The sequence below is a fragment of the Arachis ipaensis genome, chromosome B3 (genome assembly GCF_059453495.1).
Source record: "Arachis ipaensis isolate K30076 ecotype BB chromosome B3, ASM5945349v1, whole genome shotgun sequence".
Classification (NCBI taxonomy): Eukaryota; Viridiplantae; Streptophyta; class Magnoliopsida; order Fabales; family Fabaceae; genus Arachis; species Arachis ipaensis.
Genome location: NC_142438.1, coordinates 32,893,973 through 32,915,166, shown reverse-complemented (window position 1 = coordinate 32,915,166; position 21,194 = coordinate 32,893,973). Strand labels below are relative to the sequence as shown.

Sequence of the window (21,194 nt, the reverse complement as noted above, 5' to 3'; positions counted from 1 at the left end):
AGATATTTTGCTTTTAAACATTGAACTTTATGGTTTCTGATTTCCATGGTAGTTAAATACTCTATGTTGTCTTTTGATCGTGTATGTGTTTTGGATTATGGTAGTTAAATACTCTATGTTGTCTTTTGATCGTGTCTAGTTTGACACAGACAACTTTGGAAAATAATTAATCATGTGGGAATGTTATTGTTGAATGTTTCAAATTTTATTACACTTCCTTAGCTACTTAAAATAGAATTACACAAATCTATTCATTTCTTCATCATAAGGTACAACAATTACAACTTTTGTTTTACACAATATTCAACTGGAAATCACTGCTTCCATACTACACAAACAACAATTACAATTACTGTAACAACAACCAACAACAGACAAAATGCTAGTTTTAGAGCCTTAACTTCACACTCCAACTTTCCAAGTTTCCAAGTAAATTTCATTCTCCACTCTTCCATTTCAAAGCTATAATTACCACTGTCACTTTCTTCTTCTTCATCAGCCAATTTGTCAGCTCACATAAAGAGACTACACCACCTCTTACCAACACTCTGCAACCACATTTCATGCCCATGGAGAAGAAATGTTACAAATTTAATAAGCAACGACGCTAGGTATATTCATTAACAAAAATCACTTACATTATAGTTAGGACAACCATAAAATGGTCTCCCTGGATTCGCCTCTGTTCCTGACCACTTCAGGACGGGTCGGCTACCACACCCACACCTATCCGGAACTCGTTCCTGACTACTTCTGGTGGTTCTCCTCCAACAGCTTCTCTCTGAATGTCAGTTACTGGAGCTACTAACATGGTTGCTGCCTCCACCCATCATGACCCACTCCACTCAACTCAAGCTCAACGGTGCCGGGGAAGACGAAGGAGAGCAGAGAAGAAGAAACAATCTGGTTTCTCGTGATAAATTGGGGATTAGGGTTATAAATGATTTTAGGGACTAAATTGAGTTAAATAAAGATAACTGCCACATCAAATAACCGTTACCTATCCAACGTGGCCCCTCTCCATACACGTCAGCGCGCCGTTAAGGAATATTCCCCGAAAAATGCTTCAGGGACGACCGTGAAACACTTGTGTTAAATTCGGGGATAATATTGAGGCCAGTGCAAGGTTAAGGACCACTTTGAGTGTTGAATGCAAGTTCAGGGACCACTCTGATGTTTAACTCATGAATAAATTATATATAAAAAAATATACGTGTTATTTTAGTTATATATATTTTTTTTTACTAAAAATAAGGAGACTCGAATTTGTAACTTCTTAAATGGGTATGAAGAGACTATGCCATTTGAGTTATAATTCATTGGCAAGCTATTTTAGTTATATTATAATAATAATATTAGAAAATATTAATATTAAAATATTTTTATTTATATTTTTCTATTTTCTATTTATTTATTTATTTTATTTATTTATTATACAACAGGTCTATCGTTTATCATTTATCATTTATCATTTATCTTTGCCTTTTTATTTCTGCGGCATCTTTTGTTCCTCATTTTTTTCTTAAATTCCGCTAGGAAGACAATGAGGAATCTTGACAATGTGTATAATAGGCTGATTATTTAGCCCAATAAGAATAAGTAATAAAAATCATTCCACAGATTACCTAAATTCAAAAACTCTCATTCAGTTATTTCACATCAAATTTCAAATTTCAAATCTCCCAATTTTAAATTTTACATATTTAAAAAATTCGGTTAGTTATTTCAAAAAAATAACAATCCGAAATCCTAATTTATCAAGGCATTTCACTCTAATACTCTCTTCTTTTTCAACTAGCGGCCACCCCACCTTCATCAATAATCATCCCACTTCACCGTCGCTGCTTGACTTGCCACATGCCACTCACCCTTAGTAAAAATAACTATCCACCTAAGGATAAAAATAATCATCCGCATACCTAATGAATTAAACATCCAACATGTTTTAATTATATATAACTAAATCCAATCCAATCAAAATAATCATCTACATAAAAATTAAAATAACCATCTGCATACCTACTAAAATGACCATCTTAAATTGACCATTAAAATAGAAGAAGAAAGAGATGAATAAATAGAAAAAGCAACTATGATCTTCCAACAATTTAATTTTTATTTAAAAAAAAGAAAAAATGTATAATTTGACACATGAGTCTTATGATTTGATGTAACCATAAAACTGGAAAAAATAAAAAATAAAAAAAGCTTGAACAGATGAAAAGACATAAGTGAGAATTAAAAGTAAGCAATTGAATGTTTGATTTGATATTGCCTTCAAGCACACGTGCGTTACTCACACGATTAATTCAAACAGCGACGTCGTTGAACTTTTGAAAGCATATGCATGAACCTGTGGCGGCATCGACTAGAGTCTGTGGCGGCATCGGCGACACAGTCGGCCAAGGATTGCAACGGCGCAAGTGAGGCTGTGGCAGCAAGAGGGACACCAAAAATTGAGAGCATATGATGAGAATAGGAGTAACGTCTATATTCTGAATGAGTTTAATTGTTATGCGCGACGACGGAGTTATAGGTAACGGCGGCTGTTGTCGGTGGTGGCGCGATACCAATGAGATAGGAAGAAATTGGGCGAAAAAAAAGTCACATCACATGGGAGAGAAGAAGGTCATTTTTGCAGTGTATGTAACTGTTACAAATTTTTATTTATTTTAAATTTTAAATTAAAAATTATTAAAAATTAATCAACTTAATTATCATTTGATGTTAATTCATCTACTCCCCATACATTCTCTTTTTTCTTATCAATTTTGTAGTCGAACCGGTTTGACAACTATGACACCAGTCAAAATAAATCAAGACGCTTATGTGCATCATCACCATAAGATGCACTTTATTTATTTTTTTAATTATTTTTTGATAGAATTAGAGCTACCTTTATATTCTTTGCAGAAAACAAAAGGGTTTAAAAATTGGAATAAGGGTAATACGGGGAACAGGTTAATTTGACGGGCATTATCCATCGTCATCCCTTAGCTTCTACCGAGTGGATAAAGCAAATATACCCTTCGAACCAAAGAAAGAGCTCTGCGCTGAGAGTTGAGAGAGAAATGGCAGCATTCTCATGCTCGTGGCTTACCCTTCCCTCCAAAATGAGAAGCCTTTCCCTCACTCCCTCTTCTTCTCCCTCTTCCTTTCCCGTCTCCAATTCCACCTCTCTTGCCTTCTCCAAAAACCTCTCTGACTCTGCTTTCTCACATGGTAACTTTTTCTTTCTTTTTAATTCTCTCTCTCTGCCGTCTTCCCCTTCATTTCTCTTCCTTATTTTCTGCAGAATGTGCAGAATTCAATTTTTCTTCTTTTCTAATTCCCGTGCCTGATTTGCTTTTCTTTGCTTTTATGTTTTTCCTTTTTTTCAAACTTAGGCAGCTTATCGGTGAGCATAATGCAAAAACAAACTCGGCGTTCAGCGGTTGTTTGCGAGGCGGCGCCACAACGAAAGGCCGATTCGGCAGTAAAGAGAGCACGCTTGGCTGAGAAACGCCGCATTTACAACAAAGCCCGCAAATCAGAGATAAGAACCCGAATGAGGAAGGTATCCCCCAAAACTGTTCAACTTCTATTTTGTGTTGTTTTCAATCAGATTCATATAGAACTAGAACCTTGGAACCACTTTTTTAGTATGACATGTTATGGATAGTCAATATCTCGTTCACCATATTGATTGATGAAAATTAGTTTTGTTACTAAAGATTTCAATCTTGATTTCATAGTTGAGTGAAAAAACCATTGAACTGTGTAATATGCTAATATGTTCAAGGATTCAAATTGGTGCCTGCAACTACAATTGTGGACACGAAATCAGGCTGCAATTGTGGTTTAGCGTTGCATCATATAATTTAACTTAACTGTAACCGCATCAAGGTTGCAAGGGCTGGAATGCATTCAAATTCAAGTTGGAAAAAAAAATATACCACAAGGCATATTGCGGAAGCTGCAATGCCTGCAATCGGAACAATTGCACCCACGATCACAACTGCAATTTTGAACCTTGAATATGCTTCCAATAATTGAGTTCCAGCGTGAACTTAGTCTGTGATAGTTATTGCAAAATCCATATTTTAGGCTCCACATCTGAGGCGTGTTTCCGTTTTGCTTTAAATTGATGGACGTTTCAGGTAGTTGGGCGCAGTGTGCAAGCTTCGTTTAGCGTTGATGATTTCAAACATATTGATGTCTCTCTTCTTTTTAATTATTAGTTTACATGGATGTTCATAATTAATAGGGTGTTTGGTTTCCAAAGAAAGTTGATGTGTGATATCTTCTACTTGCATGTGATATTAAGGGCTGGTTTGTTACCCCTTCCAAAATTATAAATCATGTTCATATTTTGGGTTCATTGAAAAATCAATGTACTTGGGCTTATGCAACGAAAGGAGTAAAGAATGTGGAGATAAAATTGGGGTGAAATATTCATGTATTAGATTCATAGCTAATTAATATGTGAAACTGAATGTCATCTCATTCTGTCTCTTTGTGAAACTAACAGACCGTAAGTGGTTATAGATTGTTGCATCAAACATTATTCAGTGCCCTTCCCATCCTGTATTTACATCTAAAGATATGCTTAGGAGGAAACATAGCCAGGTTAAAGATGATGAAACTCTTGGAAAAATAAAAATCGAAAAGAGAAGTAGGACAAGTGATATTAATACGATGTTATGAGATGTATGATGTGAAACAATACTCTAATTCCCCTACCTATGTTAGCATTGATGTATGTACTAGCATAGTGCATCTGGTTCATGATTATTCCTAACATAGGGAGACACCTAGAACAATCAGAATCCTTATATAGTATCAGGTTTTGTTGTTTATTTTTGGAATTTCAAAGCAGCACACTTAGGCAGTGTTTACTAGCTAGGACAAGACACTAATATAGAGATACAGATTTTTTTTTTTTTTCAGTCATCAAACAAAATGTCTTGTATACTTATTTCCAGCTCCAACACATTATGTTTTTTTATCTCTGTATTTTTGTTATGTCTTTAACTACTAAATAGAACCTAAGTTATGTGACATTGTGAATCATGGCCATGGGTGCATTAGATTGCAAAAGATGTGCTTGGCAATTGTTACTCTGCTTAGCTAAACCAATTCTAGTTTCACGGTATTTGTTTGTTGACAAAATTGGTGGACAATCTTCTAATGAACGTTCTTCAGGTATTAGAAGCTCTGGAAGTGCTTAGGAAGAAATCCGATGCGCAAGCTGAAGAAATAGTTCCTATTGAGAAACTAATTGGAGAGGCATACTCAGTAATTGACAAAGCAGTGAGAGCAGGCACGCTACATAGGAACACCGGAGCAAATCGCAAATCTCGACTTGCCAGAAGAAAGAAATTGGTTGAGATCCACCATGGGTGGTATACTCCAGCAGCTTCTGAAGTGGTTGTATGAATTCAATTGTATGATTAATTCACATGGGATTTAAAAGAGGTGCCAGTGACAATTTCTGCAGATTATTTTTCTGCTCTGGTCAAATATTGCTTTTAGATTTGCTTGGTATTGGTTTTGATGTTCCATGTTTAAATGTACTATCATCATCATGTAGAGTATTGAACAGCTGCTTCATAATTAGCCTTTACTGTAACATTTTATTGATTACAGTAAATCCAGTTCCTCCCAAAACCTGATGATTCTCGCGAGCACCCAAAACAAGAATATATAAAAAGGTTATGTATGTTTCAAAATACTCCTGACATTTAATTTGTATCATTTTTACTTCTAACATTTTCAACCTTTGCTGGCAAAATTTGTTAAATTATCAATATTTTACATTCCTGCGTTACTCTTGCCCTTCATCTTGCTTCCCTCCCACAAGAAAAACAAACCCCGCCACCATCCTCCCCTTGCAGCCACTACCTCGACAAACACAAATACAAATACAAACAGTGCCACGGCTGCTAGTCACTGCCATCTTTCATCTTTTTTCTTTTCTCTTGAACAACACAACACAAGCCGAACGCCCTCAAATCCTTAGAAACCCATTCTTCCTCTCTTTTTCAGGATCAGACAACAAATCGCAACCCAGAAGTAAATAAAAAAATATCTTGTTCAGCCTCATCTTTCAACTATGTGCTGGTGTTATGGTTGTTGTCGTTGATGGTGATTATGTTGGTGGTAGGATGGATTGCTAGTTGCTGATTTTTTATGGAAAGGTGGCAGGAAGTAACATTACAGTCGTCGAGTTGATGGACATAACCTCCGCCTTGGTGTCAATCTTGCTTAGCGTATGGGCTTGCGCTGATTGATTTACGACTGTGATTCTTCTCGTCACTCTTGTCAAGGATGATGGTTGGCTTTATTCGATCTGGGGGTGTAGAAGGATATGATGAAAACTAGGTTTGTCTTGATCCAATTCTGAACCTAAATATTAACTGAATCTATTTTTAAGACTCTTATCTGATTTAAAACATGATAAAAACTCATTATCTTCTAGTCATAATAATACTGGTCTAGATGAATTTTATATCAACAAATCAAAATGGCACTTATAAATAAGATAAAAACTTGTTATAAAAAAATTGATATCCATTTTTAAACTTGAATTTGTCCCTAAATCTCAATTTCATGTATCTTGGATCTCTTTCTTAATTCAATAAGTTTGTTTAAAAACAAAACAATAAGTTCTTAATTAATATTACCCTAAATCACATTACCAAAGTTTGGATCCTGCATTTTTCAAACCTCTAAAATTTCAACTATTCAATAACATTGCATCATACGCATATAAAATATTTAGCAGGTAATAACCAAAAAGATTAAATTAAAACATAATCACTACTAATTTTAAAATAAGTTAATTACACACCAGTAATTCAATGGATTATTAAAACAAAACTAACAGCCAACACATTAACTTAGTAATAATTTAAAGTCTCGAAATAACTAACAATAACAAAATATTAAAGTTACAAACAACTACAATGCTAAATTTTTTAGAAATGTAGCTACCATTCATCAATGGATTCATAACTTGGTGTTATGGTTGTAAACTTGCTCCATGTGGTGTTGATGTGCTACTTATATTTGCAAAACGTGTAAAATATTAGTCTCCTTTTTATATGAAAGATTATTACATAAATTGAGTATTAAAAAAGAATAAACTCAATAAAGCCTTGACTCTAACATGGTTGAATTGTTTAGCTAGGCAAATTTTTAGATTTCGAGTCTAACCCATGTCACAATGAAACCATGCCAAATTTGGTCCAAACTAATCGGGTCCGGGGTGAACCCTAGTCTAGGCCATGAACATCTCTAACTCATTCAGCGTGACACAGAGTATTGTATGATAAAGTGAGCTTCGATCCGTTGTTTAATGCCTTGAGTTTTTCTGTTTTACTGTAGTTTTTCCAAACATAAAAATCAAAATAAAAATCCTGCTCTAGGTTACAAAGTCACTAGCTTCAATTGTAATTGTCTCGGTGGATGTGTGTAATAATCCATTTTTTTCCATAAAATAATTTTTTGGACGGTCTGTTATTATAATTCATAAAATTTACGTGACACGATTCATTTCACATTGTCGGGTTGGATCCGAATCCACATTAAAAAAAATATAATAATATAATATTTTATTATTATAAAGTCAATAAGCACCTCAAAAAGGCCAAAGCATCGTTTTGAGATCATATGACTATCAAGTCTAAAATTCAATTGGTAAAATTTATTTTGGTATTCTCTGATTAGTTTAATTGTACCAAAATATTTTAGAGATACTTTGAAACTAAGATAATTTAAGATATCAGTGTTGTCGTAAACACTGGTATAAAAATGATAATTTTAACTAAAAAGGATAAAATGTTAATTTTAACTAAAAAGGATAAAATGATCATTAAGTAAAAGATTAAGGATAAAATAATAATTTTAAAGATATAAAGAGTAAAATTGTTATTTTGACCAAAGATAAGGTTAAGATAAGTGAATATGAAAACATAAGGGTAAAATTGTCATTTTGATGAAATATAAGGTTAAGAAAGTAAAAGTGGGAACATTAAGGGTAAAATAGTTATTTTAGAAGAATATGAAATCAAAATAGTAATTTTATAACTTAAAGGGTAAAATGGTCTTTTGAATAAAAGATTACTGATATAAATATAATGTTAAAAGACTAAGGATATAAAAGCCATTTTATAAAAGTTTGAGAACAAATATACAACTTTGAAGAAAGAAGAGTATAAAAAGTCGAATGAATACCTAAATCCTAAACCCTAGAGAAGTTAATTAGTCTCATAAAAGTAAAGATCGGATGCCGAAAAGGATAATTTTTTAGTTGAAGGCCTCGTTATCTTTTGAGATAATTGTCAGATTTTTTACCTAAAAAATTATTATGCGAAAAGACTGATGCTACAAGAGTAAATTAAAAGATAAAAAGGCATAATAGTAATTATATAAAAGGTTAAGGGTAAAGGAGTAACTTTAAAAGTTTAAGAATTTAAAAGTCACTAAATAAGAGATTAAGGTTAAGTAGGTAAAGTAAAGGACTAAAGGACACAAAGAAAAGATTAAGGATAAAATAGCAATTGAAAGATAAAAGATGACAAAATAAAAATTTTTTTTCAAAAGATGAGGGTAAAAAAGGCCCTCACCCATTGAGACAAACTAACAAATGCTAAATGCTTAAAAGCCTTAAGAACATAATGAATCATTAACTAGATATTCGCTTGGCAAGGTCGATGGTTTCATCCCGCTTTCCCATTGTGCGAACTCAATGCAGGGTTTGTGTTTTATTCCACCCATGGAGGTTTGTTCGGATACGGGAATACCTATCAACTGTTAAACACTGTTTTTCATTGTGCATATATTGTGGCATCAAGTTCTGCGATGATTTTCTGTTGTCATGTACTGGTAGTATTCTTAACCATTGGGCACGTACACATGGACTGACGCAATTGAGGAACCATATCTGGCACTAATTCCTACGTAATGCCGGGTTGCGGACTCTAAACTGACACGTGAGCTCATGACCTACGTAGAACAGACATGCATCATATTGTTTGGCGCATTTTTTCTATGTTTGCACTCTATGCATATTATCCCTGATTGTATTTTATGCCTATTCTCGGTTTTCTGTGTTATGTGATTAATCTGTACTTGTTTAATATTACTGTTACTTGATAGATTATGGTTTAGTTAATGAGAAACTGAGACTAGGATAGATAAGTGAAAACTAAAACTTGAACCTAGGGTTAACACGACAAAATGCACGACGATCTAAAATGCTAGAGCTATGACCGATTTACAATTTTGTTCTCTTTGTTAGCACCCTACTAGGAACCGTAAGTTCTCACCCCATTCTCTTTACTATTCTTACAAATGAAGCTGGCGGTATCGTTCACTGAACACTGAGGCTTTTTCTGCTATCACCCAGACTACGAGGTACATTAAGCCTTTTGGAAGATATGGGTTACTATGTCAACTATAGAGACTAGATTATTTTCCATATACTTGATTTGCATTTTATTGAAGCATATGATTTTACTGTTTCTGTTACCACCAAGTTTTAGACTAGGGACATCGTGAATGGGCTTGGACCTGGATGCCTTATGTTCCTAAGTGTCTGTAGAATATATATATATATATATATATATATATATATATATATATATATATATATATATATATATATATGTATGTATAATATAATATATTAATAGAGTCTATGTCTGGACTGAGATTATCTTATGGTTTGTATAACTGATTGATGGTGAGAAACCTAACTCGACAAGTGCACTAAATTGTATCAAGTAATACTACGGTGAGTTGATTATTCTAATTAATGGACTGAGCAAGCAATGATTAGTTTATTATTCTAATTAGACAATTTGAAAACTAAAAGAGAACTAAAAGAGAGGAATTAAACGTTGAAACAGAGAACTAAAAGAGAGTACGTCTTGAATAATTGAGATGAAATAATATGGATGAAGATGTTAAGGCATTGGAGATGTTTAAGTTTCAAGATAAACATTTCTTGCTATCTATTTTGATCATACAGAGATGTATTCATGGCAAATCGTAAAGAGAAATTATGGTTATGACGAGTCTAGGACTCGAAGAGAAGTGGTGAATTATTGAATATTGAAAGTGATCACTAAATGAAATATGGATATATATTGTTGTATACTGAGACTGTTGAGACGCTATGCGCCTGGCAAGGACGGTTGGTTAATCCCGTTTGTCGAGGTCCCGTCGGCGGTGTAAGGAAGGTGGTTAGTCTTGCTTACGTTGAGATGTGAGGTCTGTAGCCGAGAATCCCGCTTGCATCCTTTCGAAATCACAAGAGTGTACCAGGTACTATATCCCTGGACCATGTGTCGGGCACGATATCCCTGGGGGTTCCCATTTATATTCGTGGCCGAAAGGCGACATTCCCATGGGAATGTGTCGGGTTGGCAGTTGAATTGACAATGTGATATCACAGTCAATAGGACAAGCATTCATCATGTGTATTTTCTATGTGTTTGCTTGCTTTGTTTACTTTCATACTATGCCTAATTGTATAACATGCTTAAGTGCTTCTTGATTTACTTGCTATACATGTTAACTACTTGTGCTTTAATTGTATGAAATCACTTGTGTTTTCTACTGGGATTGAGGAGGTTCGGTAGGTGGTGGCGATGGAATTGCATGGAGGTTAGGCTGGTGAAGGCTGTAGGAAAGTGGTGAACTAATAGTTTAGAAATCCCCTAAGTTAAATATCCTGTTTAAGGATTTTGTTAAATTGTTTTATAAGTTTGGATCTTATGCTTGATGTGAAGTTCTAGGATTGCCTTTGGCATCCCATAACCTTATATCTTATATTACTGTGCACTATTACCATACTGAGAACCTCCGGTTCTCATACCATATTCTGTTGTTATTTTTCAGATGCAGGTCGTAACCCACCTCGGTGAGTTGCGACATAGTGATGGAGCGGAGGATCTTTTATCACCTTTTGTATTTTGGATTATGTTGTTGTAGACTCTCTCTCACTTTTGTATCCTTGTTGTCTTAGAGGCTTGACTATTGAGAGATAAGTTGTATAAGCTGTTTTAACTCAAAAACTCTATTATGTCTGTATGTAACTTGTCGGCCTAAACTCCACGGGTTGCGACTAGTATTCTATGACTATTATGCTTATATATATCTACATATACCTTGTTATCTTATACCTGTATCTTATCCTTTATGCTTTTAGTTTCGTGTGAACGCTTCGCACTTTTCTATCTCTATTTTGTGCTTTATTCCTTCATCGGACTTCTCGTATTACTATTCCTTTATATATATATGAGCTTTAGAACTGTCGTGGCACTTTGTTATTTTTTGCCTTACGGAATAAGGTGAGGCTTAGGATAATAGGGTGTTACAACTGACCCATTCTATGGTCGAATATCTTCTTGATGGTAAGGTCGTGCTCAGCGTCCCACCTAAAGTGCATATGCAACAAAGAAACTTTAAAATTAGTTAAGCAAGATAGAAGATATAAACTAGCTAAAAAGTTTGAAACTAAAAAAAAAGTAATTACCGCCCATTTCTGAAACCATCGCTCCCCAGTCTCAACGGGGATCTTCGTGTAGCTGGGCCAAGGATAGTCATACATCAGCTTGATGATATTGGTCATCTCCTGAGTACACGCGTTGTTGTTCGGCGTAAACCTAACAATCCACAAAGAAGAATCAACCTAAATCTACTAAACAGGAATCATAATAATTGAAACTTGAAATAATAACCAAGCAACCAAATCAATATAAGTCCACTAAATAGGAATCAATTTTCAGGAACTTTAAGTAATAACCATAATCATTGAAACAGGAAACACTAACTAGGCAACAAAATCAATCTAAATCTACTAAACAGGAATCAATTTTCAAGAACTTTCACCCATAAAGTTAATGATAATCATTGAAACTTAAAACACTAACTAGGCATCCAAATCAACCTAAATCCACTAAACAGAAATCAATTTTAAGGAATTTTCAATAACAACCATAATCATTGAAACAGAAAACACTAACCAGACAACCAAATCAACCTAAATTCACTAGACAGGAATCAATTTTCAAGAACTTCCAGTAACAAAGTTAATCATAATCATTGAAACTTAAAAACACTAACCAGGCAACCAAATCAACGTAAATCTACTAAACAGGAATCAATTATCAGGAACTTTCAGCAACAACCATAATCATTGAAATAGAAAACACTAACCAGGCAACCAAATCAACCAAAATTCACTAAATAGGAATCAATTTTCAAGAATTTTTAGCAATAAAGTTAATCATAATTATTGAAACTTAAAACACTAACCAGGCAACCAAATCAACCTAAATCCACTAAAAAGGAATCAAATTTCAGGAACTTTTAGCAACAACCATAATTATTGAAACAGGAAATACTAACCAGGCAACCAAATCAACCTAAATCCACTAGACAGGTAGGGGTGGCAACATGTACCCTACCCGCGGGTACCCAACCCGACCCTACCCGGTCGGGTAGGGTTGCCAAACTGATCCGCAGCGGGTAGGATAGAGTGCGGGTAGGGTTCTCGTGCGGGTCGGGTAGGGTGCGGGTTGTGCCTCAACCCTACCCGACCAACCCGCACCGTATATATGTATATGTTATATACTTATATAAAAATATGTTTTAAGTGGATGTTGAACCAAAGACCTCTCACTAAATGCAAAAGATCCTTAGTCATTAAAAGAAGATCATTAATTAATAATTTAATATTTTTTTTACATAAAAATCAGTTCTATTTTAAATTATCATCAAGTTATATAATAATGTTGCATCTTTTTTTGTAACGCACGGGTAGAGTCGGGTACCCGCGGGTTAAGAGTGGGTAGGGTTAGGGTTGAGATATTCTCAACCCGCGGGTAGGGTTAGGGTTGGCTCCAAACCCTACCCTACCCTATCCATTACCACCCCTATAGACAGGAATCAATTTTCAAGAACTTCCAGCAATAAAGTTAATTATAATTATTGAAACTTAAAAACACTAACCAGGTAATCAAATCATCCTAAATCTACTAAACAGGAATCAAAGGAACTTTAAGCAATAACCATAATCATTGAAACAGAAAATACTAATCAGGCAGTCAAATCAACCTAAATGCATTAAATAGGAATCAATTTTTAAGAACTTTCAGCAATAAAGTTAATCATAATTATTGAAACTTAAAACACTAACAAGCAACCAAATCAATCTAAATTCACTAAACAGGAATAAATTTTCAGGAACTTTCAGCAACAACCATAATCATTAAAATAAGAAACACTAACCAGGCAACCAAATCAACCTAAATCAACTAGACAGGAATCAATTTTCGAAAACTTTCAGCAATAAAGTGAATCATAATCATTGAAACTTAAAAACACTAACCAGCCAACCAAAATCATCCTAAATCCACTAAACATGAATCAAATTTCAGGAACTTTTAGCAATAACCATAATCATTGAAACAAAAAACACTAACAATGCAACCAAATCAACCAAAATTCACTAGACAGGAATTAATTTTTAGGAACTTTTAGCAATAAATTTAATCATAATCATTGAAACTTAAAAACACTAATAACCAACATTCAAACCTAAATCCACTAAACTAGAATCAATTTTCAGGCGCTTTCAGCAATAACCATAAATAGAAAATACATAGGACTGAACGTGATACTTATCCCGTGTCGCGATCAGGCCAAATGGTCAACAGTATGATAGGGTGGTGGAGGGGCATCATCTGCTGCCTTATTTCCATGGCTGGACTCCGAGACCGCGGCATCTGTCGCTGGAGGCACTGTCAACATGGATGCGCGCTGCTGAGCGGTAGGAGGCGATGTCGCTGCTGTAGATGAAGGGACATGGTTGGGGTTAGAGACCATGATGAACGGCTGGTCTACTAAACCCGCAACCTGTGGTGTCACCGGGGTGGTCGGAGTAGAGGGAGAGGATCTAGAATCCCAGGGGTACCAGAAGAAACCCTCCTTCTACCCTGACTACGGCTACGACCACGACCAGCAGCCTGATCTGCAGCACCTCTATCTATAGTCATGTTTACAAATATCAAATTGTCAAACAATCTCAACAATAATTTCTCAACAAAACAGTTATCAACACAACAATTAACACAATTAAACAATTCCAAATACTTCAACAATTCAAAACTAAATGTATTGAATCTAACCTAACTTAATTAACCTAAATCCACTAAGATTAAAAAACTAAACTGAACAAACTTTGAAATTGATTCAAAGTTAAAATTGAAATTCTAATCAAACCTAAACTAAATTACACTAAAATTAAAGAATGATCAAACAATCTCAGCAATAATTTCTCAACAAAATAGTTATCAACGCAACAATTAACACAATTAGACGATTCCAAACACTTCAACAATTCAAAACCTAATGTATTGATTCTAACCTAACTTAATCAACCTAAATCCACTAAGATTAGAAAACTAAATTGAACTAACTTTGAAACTAATTCAAAATTAAAATTGAAATTCTAATCAAACCTAAACTAAATTAAACTAAAATTAAACAATTATCAAACAATTTCAGCAATAATTTCTCAGCAAAATAGTCATCAATGCAGCAATTAATACAATTAGACAATTCTAAACACTTCAACAATTCAAAATGTAATGTATTGAATCTAACCTAAATTAATCAATCTAAACTAAACTGAACTAACTTTGAATCTGATTCAAAATTAAAATTAAAATTAAAATTCTACTCAAACCTAAATTAAATTAAACTAAATTAAACTAAAATTAAAGAAATTGAAAAAGAGTTGCTCAAGAACCTATAATGAAGAACAGAGCAAGATATAAGAGAAGAGGTGGATGTTACAACGATGGTTGTCAAAGTTCCGGTGGCAGAGAGAGAGAGAGAGAGAGAGAGAGAGAGAGAGAGAGAGAGAGAGAGAGAGAGAGAGAGAGAGAGAGAGAGAGAGAGAGAGAGAGAGAGAGAGAGAGAGAGAGAGAGAGAGAGAGAGAGAGGTCGGCGTAAAGAGTGGTTGATGGCGACAGAGATGGGGTGGCGACAGCGGTGGTCCTTGCAGTAGATGGCAAGAGTGACGGCGACTGAAAGGAGAGAGAGGGATAATGGTGATGGTGGTGAGGGTTTAAATGAGGAGAAAATGTTCATGATTTAAATTAATGCCGTTTTTATCGTCGGAATTATGGGTCACCGAAATGCATCGTTTCACTAATTGGAGTTATCGTGATTTTTTTGACGGTAAAGGACGTGCCAATTTATCTTATTTTCCCTCCAAATTTTATTGGTGGATTTACCGTTGAAAAACAGAATCTATCGGTAATTACTTAACCTTATGAATTTGTTGTCGTTACCGTCGGTAAATTCGACAGTAAATTCGTCGCTATTCTGCGATGCTAAATCCAATAATAAATCTGACGGTACTCAACGTTTTTTTTTGTAGTGTCATATTAGATATACATTTTTACAAATCCCTTAAAAACTATATCATAATCGATTTAGTATTGATCTCTAGTCTTGAAAAGATTTAAGAAAATAATTTCAAAAGTTTATAGAATAATGTTTGATCTCATCTAAGTTATTTAGACTTGAGAACGCTTGTAGAAGCAATATCTAAAGTTCTTATATCAATATTTGATCCAATCTAAGTTAAGGTTTAGCAGAACGACTAATCTACACCGACTAATCTTACACCACCTTGTCTGGAGTAGAAATGGTGAGAAAAAAAAATTTAAAAGGTTTTTTTAAAAGAAAATCTAATGGATATATAACATTTTAGTTATACAAATAGAGATTTTGAATAATAATAAGAGTAAACATTAAAGTTTGTGCAAACGACTTTCATATTATTACACAGTTTGGTTTTGAATAAATTTTTATTAACTTTGAAAGCTTTTGAAAAAATGATTCTCACGACATATATTGATCTTTTCGTACACTTTTAATAACATTTTTAATATATATGTTGAACAAATAAATTCTTAAAACCTTTTATTTTAAGATAATTATGTATAAAAAATATAATTATAAGGTAAAATAGTATCCTTATCTAAAATTTATTCCATCTAAAGAATTTGTAGTGTAACAAAAATTTGTTGAAAATCACAAGATTCAATATGAAGTATTTTGAAAAACAATTCTGATAATAACATAATCATAATATTGGATAAAAAAATATAGTAAAAGTTAAGGAAATTATATTTCTACTACTATTTAGTACACTATTAAATGTATATATCTTTTATAATATGTAAATTATTTATTATTTTATTAATTATTTCGATACTAAAAACATATATCTCATAAAAATTAAAAAATAAGCGTATATAAAAATATAAAATAGTATATATAAGATAGGGAAAGAGACAAGGTGAAATGCTAAGGCAAGAGGTGTGCTAATTGAGTGGCGAGAGGTGAGTAGTTAGCAGTTTGCTCGCAAGTGAAGCCACGTTGTATAAGCAGCTAGCGCCTAAAGGGGGCGTTGCTTTTCCGCACGCACGCAGAGAACACACCACACCCTCTCTTTTCTCTTTTCTCTCTCCACTGTTTCCTATAAAGTCCGTCCCACTCCATTTGCTTCCCCCTCAGATACACATTGTCTCCATATTACAGGCTCAACTCAAACTCACAACAAACTCTGCATCACGAATATGGCACCCAGGGACCTACCCGCTGTTCTTTCCGGATCCAACTCGATCCAACCACTCTCCAGAGAGATCCGATACAGAGGGGTGAGGAAGAGGCCATGGGGCCGCTACGCCGCCGAGATCCGCGATCCTGGCAAGAAGACACGTGTCTGGCTCGGCACTTTCGACACGGCTGAGGAGGCTGCACGTGCCTACGACTCCGCGGCACGTGAGTTCCGCGGACTTAAGGCAAAGACCAATTTCCCCACCCCGTCGGAGATCATCAACAGCCCCGCCGCGCGTAGTCCTAGCCAGAGCAGCACTCTAGACTCTTCCTCTCCTCTGCCGCCGGCACCCACGCCGCCAATGCTCGACCTCACACTCTCCCCCTTAGCCGCCTCCGCCGACACAACGATGGTGTTCCCGGTGGCTCGCCCGGTTATGTTCTTCGAAGCGTTCGCTCGTGCTGGGATGTGCGGGTTTGACCGCCCCGTTGCCGATTTTCGACGCGCCGCTGTTGCCGTTGCTGCCTCCGGCGCAGCGCATAGCGATTCTGATTCGTCCTCGGTCGTGGATTATGAGCGTGTGCCTCATCGGAGACTGATGGATCTTGACCTCAACGTTCCTCCTCCCCCTGAGGTAGCCTGGTCTGGCGGTTAACCGTTTTATCAAGAACCGCCGGTTTTCTGGCCGTCATTACTCGTTTCTCTCATTTGCTTTTTGTGGTTCGTGGTAAATTTGTAGCAATTGTTTTTGGAAGGAAACATAAACGCTCTCGTGTGAGAAACATAGCATCAGAGAGTGGAGTTGTGTTAGTAGCTGACTTTTGAACTCCGCACGATGTGTAAATAGAAGATAAAATAGTTAACCAAAGAAGAAGAAGCAGGGCTTCGTTTTTCTGTTCTCTGCTGAATGTTTTTTCGCGACGGAGAAAATGAGTATCTCACTGTTTTTGTTCATTAACGTTTCTTTATATATAAAATGGCGTTTCTATGTTGATCAAAAAATTCGTTGCTATTTCTTTGTTTATTTACTCTCACGGCTGGTTTTCATGTGACGGATAAATAGACAAGAATAAGAACGTGGAAGAAGATTGTTTTAACTTTTAATTGCAGATGTCTTGGGATTTTTTCTTGACTGGATTAATGCGATTTTTTTTTGTGATTAGGATTAATGCGATTTGAATAATCATTTAAGGGCCACTTATATATAAAGATTGAAAAAATATTTTTTTTAAGTTATTTATTTAATTATGATTAAAAAATATATTCTAAAAAACATAATAAATTAATAATAAAAATATAAATTATGAATCAAATTAAGCCATAATTTTTGAAATTATCTCACTCTATCATTACATTACCTCACTGTTTATGATCCGTTAGTTTTTTATTATACCGGGCAATTGGATTTTTTTTAACCACTCAATTTTTAGTATCTTATAATTAATATTAGTAGTTAGGGAGCCACTTAGATAAAGACGTTTAAAACGTCTTTTTTTAATATGTTTTTAAGCAATTAAAATTTAATACATATAATTAGTCATGGCATGAATGGCAACAATTGGGCCAACAATAGCTATCACCTTAACAATTGGGTAATGGCCCAAGGGGATCCAACATCATTACCGAATGGGAAGGAGGGTGCAGGGTTGGGCCAAGGAAATAGGGGGCGAGCTGTTAGGGATTCGGGTCCAAGCTTCGGGTCTGGCGCCGATCCAGCAATGCAAGGAGTGGTTCGTGGGTTAGGGGAACACGCCAGAAACCTTGCAGACGAGGGCGCTCTACCCTTTGAGGACGTTGTTGTGCAGGGTAACTTGGACCAGGGGGGGCGCAATGGTGGAGTGCGACTATGCCGGTGATCCGCGAGAGGGTTTAAGCGGTTGAGGAGAGTTGAAGGGGCTGCTGGTCCAGGTTGAAGCCGCCCCTAGCCTTACCGGTGATACGCGGGAGCTGGTCCTTGCTGGTGGTGAGATGAAGGCGGCCAGTGGGGCCAACGTGGTGGCGGGAGGAGGGAACCGGTTGGAAACGGAAGCTGTATTGGGTATGAGGAAAGAGCTACGTGAAGATAGAAGTACCGGGTTGGAAGCTAATGAAAATTCTAAAGTAATTGAAGGACCTCTGGGAGCTAGAGCAAAACAAAAATGTCAAGAGATCCGTGTACTAACAAGGGAAAGATGGTTGCATGGGCAAGGACGGGTTCCAAAGGGGTCCCTCCAGTGGAGTGTGCTAATGGTAGACTTGCACCAGTGGAGGTAGTTGCTAATGTAGAGGAAGCTAATAAAGACCTGGTCCTCTTTTCGCTTGATGGTAATAACCTGATGGTTCAGAATGAGGGAGAGGGTTACGCAGACACCGAAGTCCATATTGAGGAAGAAGGACAAGGCAGTGCTGTTGAGGACAACAGAAATGAGCGTGAAAGCTTGGAAGACCAAATGTTGGAAAACCAAAAGACTTGGGAGTTAGCAAAAGAATCAGGAGCCATGTTATGCAATGAGGAGGATGACATAATGGCTATTCTCCAAGAACAGAATGAAGAAATTGCTCGGAAAAGAAGGGAGGCAAAGCAGAAGGCTAAAGCAAGGCGGAGCAGACCTAAATTCCATAAGAAGGTGTGTAATATTAATTTAAAATGATTGTTAGTTCATGGAATGTTAGGGTCTAAGGAGGGACAGAAAGTTGAGAATGGTGAAAGATCTAAAGAACAAATGTAGATTGTGTATGTTAGGACTGCTAGAAACCAAATTACAGATAGTCACAAAGTTTGATGTGTTGAAAATTTAGGGTAGAGGTTGTGCGGGGTGGGAGTATGTAGGCTCCGATGGTGCTTCTGGTGGGTTGTTGTTAATGTGGGATGAGAGTTTTTTTAAAATGACAAATAGCTATAAAGGTGAGAGATGGCTGTATGTTGAAGGTGTTCTGTCAGAAAATTCTATCAACTGTGCTTTCTTCTTGGTGTATGGTGCACATATTAGAGATGAGAAACTGGTTGTGTGGGAGGAGTTATGTTACGTGGCTGGGTTATGCCAGGGGGCCTTCTGTTTTCTGGGAGATTTTAATGAAATTATACAGGTGGAGGAAAGGCGAGGCACTGATAGCTTGTCTTTGTCAGCTCAAGAGTTTAAGGATTGGATAAACGATATGGGTTTGGTGGACTTGCCGATTACTGACCGGAAGTTTACGTGGTTTCGAGGACGTTCTTATAGCCGCATCGACAGAGCCCTGGTTAACCTGGAATGGCTTGAGGCATTTCCTGAAACACACTTGAGAGGTAGACCACGGGGCTTGTCTGATCATTGTCCTATTATAGTGGAAGATAAGAGAAGTAGGGATGGTCCGAGGCCGTTCCGTAGCCTTGATTCGTGGTTTACTCATGAAGGGTTTCTAAGGATGGTAAAGGAGGAATGGCGAGGATTAGGAGCTATACAATTCACCGATAAATTGAAGGCTCGAATGGGTCCTCTGGGAAGATGGCATAGAGACAACTTTGGTGACATAGACAAGAAAATCACAAAGTTTGAAGATGAAATTAAGAAAATTGATGACCTGGTTGGAAATGGGACACATGATGGAACACTGGAAGCTAGGAGGAGGGCTTTAGTTACTTGCTGTGAGAAGTGGTATGTGAGGAAAGAAGTGCACTGGAAGCAGATGTCGAGGTCTAGGCATGCGAGACACATGGACAAGAACATGAGGTATTTTCATAACTTAGCTTCAGCAAGACGGAGGAATAATAGAATTGATGCTCTGGTCATTAATGGGAGGCTGGTAAGAAATCAAGCTAGGATTAAAATTGCAATAAGGGAGTTCTACAAGGAGTTATATCATCAAGAGGAGTCTCCGATGGTGGGGTTCAGAGACGGATTAGTGGAAAGGATTAATGAGGAGGATGCTAAGGCTATAGAGATATTACCAATACCTGAGGAGGTTAAAGAGGCAGTGTGGGACTGTGAATCGTCCAAGGCTCCAGGGAGTGACGGATACAACATGAACTTTATAAAGAAGTGCTGGGGGAAATTGGCTCCGAATTCACGACAGCTGTACTGGGATTCTTCCAATCTTCAAGGTTGCCGACTGATGCTAATGTAACTTGGGTGGCACTCGCCCCTAAGTTTCCTGGTACTAAGGAAATTAAAGATCTGCGTCTGATTAGCATGGTGGAGTGTGTGTATAAGGTTATCTCGAAGTTGCTAGTAAGGAAGATGAGAGCTGTTATGCCTGGGTTAGTGGGTGAGACGCAGAGCACTTTTGTCAAGGATCGGAAGATTCATGATGAGGCGCTTATTGCATGTGAAACAGTTCAGTGGATCAGAATGAGAAAGTTGAAAGCGGCAATAATAAAGTTAGACTTCCAGAAAGCATATGACAGAGTAAGGTGGAAATTCGTAGACCTAGTGTTGCTGAAGATGGGATTTGGACAGAGATGGAGGACGTGGGTTATGGAGTGTGTGAGTACGTCCTCAATGTCAGTATTGATAAACGGCTCGCTTTTTAAGCCGTTCAAGATGGAAAGGGGCCTGCGACAAGGTGATCCTTTATCTCTGTTCCTCTTTGTACTTGTTGTGGATGTCTT

At 36.4% G+C, this 21,194-nt stretch overlaps 2 protein-coding genes across 2 annotated transcripts; both read left to right on the top strand.

Moving 5' to 3' along the window:
* Window positions 1-2,755: 2,755 nt before the first annotated feature.
* Window positions 2,756-5,649, top strand: PRPS20 (chloroplast 30S ribosomal protein S20). Its single transcript, XM_016333310.3, has 3 exons — window positions 2,756-3,222; window positions 3,387-3,556; window positions 5,185-5,649. The coding sequence occupies exons 1-3, from the start codon at window positions 3,072-3,074 to the stop codon at window positions 5,416-5,418; spliced, it is 555 nt and encodes a 184-aa protein (XP_016188796.2). The 5' UTR covers window positions 2,756-3,071; the 3' UTR covers window positions 5,419-5,649.
* A 10,740-nt stretch (window positions 5,650-16,389) lies between these two features.
* Window positions 16,390-17,585, top strand: LOC107634360 (ethylene-responsive transcription factor 4). The gene has a single exon (XM_016337879.3). The coding sequence runs from the start codon at window positions 16,647-16,649 to the stop codon at window positions 17,280-17,282; it is 636 nt and encodes a 211-aa protein (XP_016193365.1). The 5' UTR covers window positions 16,390-16,646; the 3' UTR covers window positions 17,283-17,585.
* The last annotated feature ends 3,609 nt before the right edge of the window (window positions 17,586-21,194 follow it).

Coding starts and splice junctions, on each gene's coding strand:
- LOC107634360 (XM_016337879.3), top strand. CDS start 16,647: ATGGCACCCAGGGACCTACCCGCTGTTCTTTCCGGATCCAACTCGATC.
- PRPS20 (XM_016333310.3), top strand. CDS start 3,072: ATGGCAGCATTCTCATGCTCGTGGCTTACCCTTCCCTCCAAAATGAGA. Junction 3,223..3,386: donor TGACTCTGCTTTCTCACATG/GTAACTTTTTCT, acceptor TTTCAAACTTAG/GCAGCTTATCGGTGAGCATA. Junction 3,557..5,184: donor TAAGAACCCGAATGAGGAAG/GTATCCCCCAAA, acceptor AACGTTCTTCAG/GTATTAGAAGCTCTGGAAGT.